Raw genomic sequence first — 1,174 nt, 5'->3', positions numbered from 1 at the left:
ATGGCCTTCTCTCAATCATTCAAACACAATAACACACCAAAGCACAACAAAAAACGACTCACGGACGATCAGGTGAAACTCTTGGAGACAAGCTTCAACTATGACAGGAAACTTGAGCCAGAGAGGAAGATTCACTTGGCACGAGACCTGGGTCTGCAGCCACGGCAAGTCGCTATCTGGTACCAGAACAAGCGAGCACGGTGGAAGACAAAGAGCCTTGAGGTTGACTATAAGACTGTTCGACTAAGGCTTGATAACGCCTTAGCGGAGAAAAGACTGCTTGAGAAGGAGGTGGAGAGGCTAAGGGAGGAGTTAGAGAAGTCCCAAGAGATGATGAGGTTGAACAGCACACTTATCTCTCCTCCCACTTGTGATGAAGATGGGAATTCAATTATGTGTAGTGAAGTGAAATGGTGTTGGGAGAATGTGGGGGTGTTGCAGGAAGAGGGACTCTACGCCTGTCCAGTGGTGGGCATTGGAGAATTACACTGCCATGATCCATTTGCTTGTCTGTCTTGATGATGATGAGGACGATGACAATGCTGATGATGGAAACAATAACAATGACTGATATTGTGATTTGAAGATGATAAAATATGCTGCAGATAGAGACTGTCAAAGGAGGTTGAAGAGTCGCAGTCATTTTGTGATTGAAAAGGTGAAATCTTTTTTTTTCTTTTGGGCTTAAGTTCGTGGTAACAGTTTCTAGGTGTGGACACTCATCTGTCTTTTCTAGGTGTGTACACAGAACATGTGAATTACTGATTATTTCTTAAACCCCACACTTCCCCAATCCCACCTTTGATATTTCTTTGCTTTTTTGTTGTTTTGTAATCCAAATTAATGTAACACATGTTCTTTAAACAAGAGCTGAAAAAAAAAACTAAATGAATGATTATTACCATTAAAAAAGCCAATTGAATGACTTAATAATAACACTCTGTATGGTCGTATACATTTCTCGAAACAACATTTTAAGAAAACAAAATGAATGACCATTACCATTTAAAAAACAAATTGGATGACTCAATAATAACAGTCTATATGGTATTTCCCTAAGTGTTCAGCTACAGCTAAAATCCCCTGGATCCAGAGCCACCTGGTTTTCGAACCCAGTTGCAACTATGCACTTTCTGGAGCGAGAAAGTGAAATTAATGGTGGACACTGGATCAT

The 1,174-nt window shown here is 40.5% G+C and overlaps 1 protein-coding gene across 1 annotated transcript; it reads left to right on the top strand.

The window, feature by feature from the left end:
- LOC143892016 (homeobox-leucine zipper protein ATHB-52-like) lies at positions 1-571 on the top strand. The gene is made up of 2 exons (XM_077396493.1): positions 1-338; positions 442-571. The coding sequence occupies exons 1-2, from the start codon at positions 1-3 to the stop codon at positions 569-571; spliced, it is 468 nt and encodes a 155-aa protein (XP_077252608.1).
- Positions 572-1,174: the final 603 nt, after the last annotated feature.

This window comes from Tasmannia lanceolata, unplaced genomic scaffold (assembly GCF_043159265.1).
Source record: "Tasmannia lanceolata isolate RefF3 unplaced genomic scaffold, GAP_Taslan_0.1 ptg000015l, whole genome shotgun sequence".
NCBI lineage: Eukaryota > Viridiplantae > Streptophyta > Magnoliopsida > Canellales > Winteraceae > Tasmannia > Tasmannia lanceolata.
This window is presented reverse-complemented; position numbering and strand designations above follow the sequence as displayed.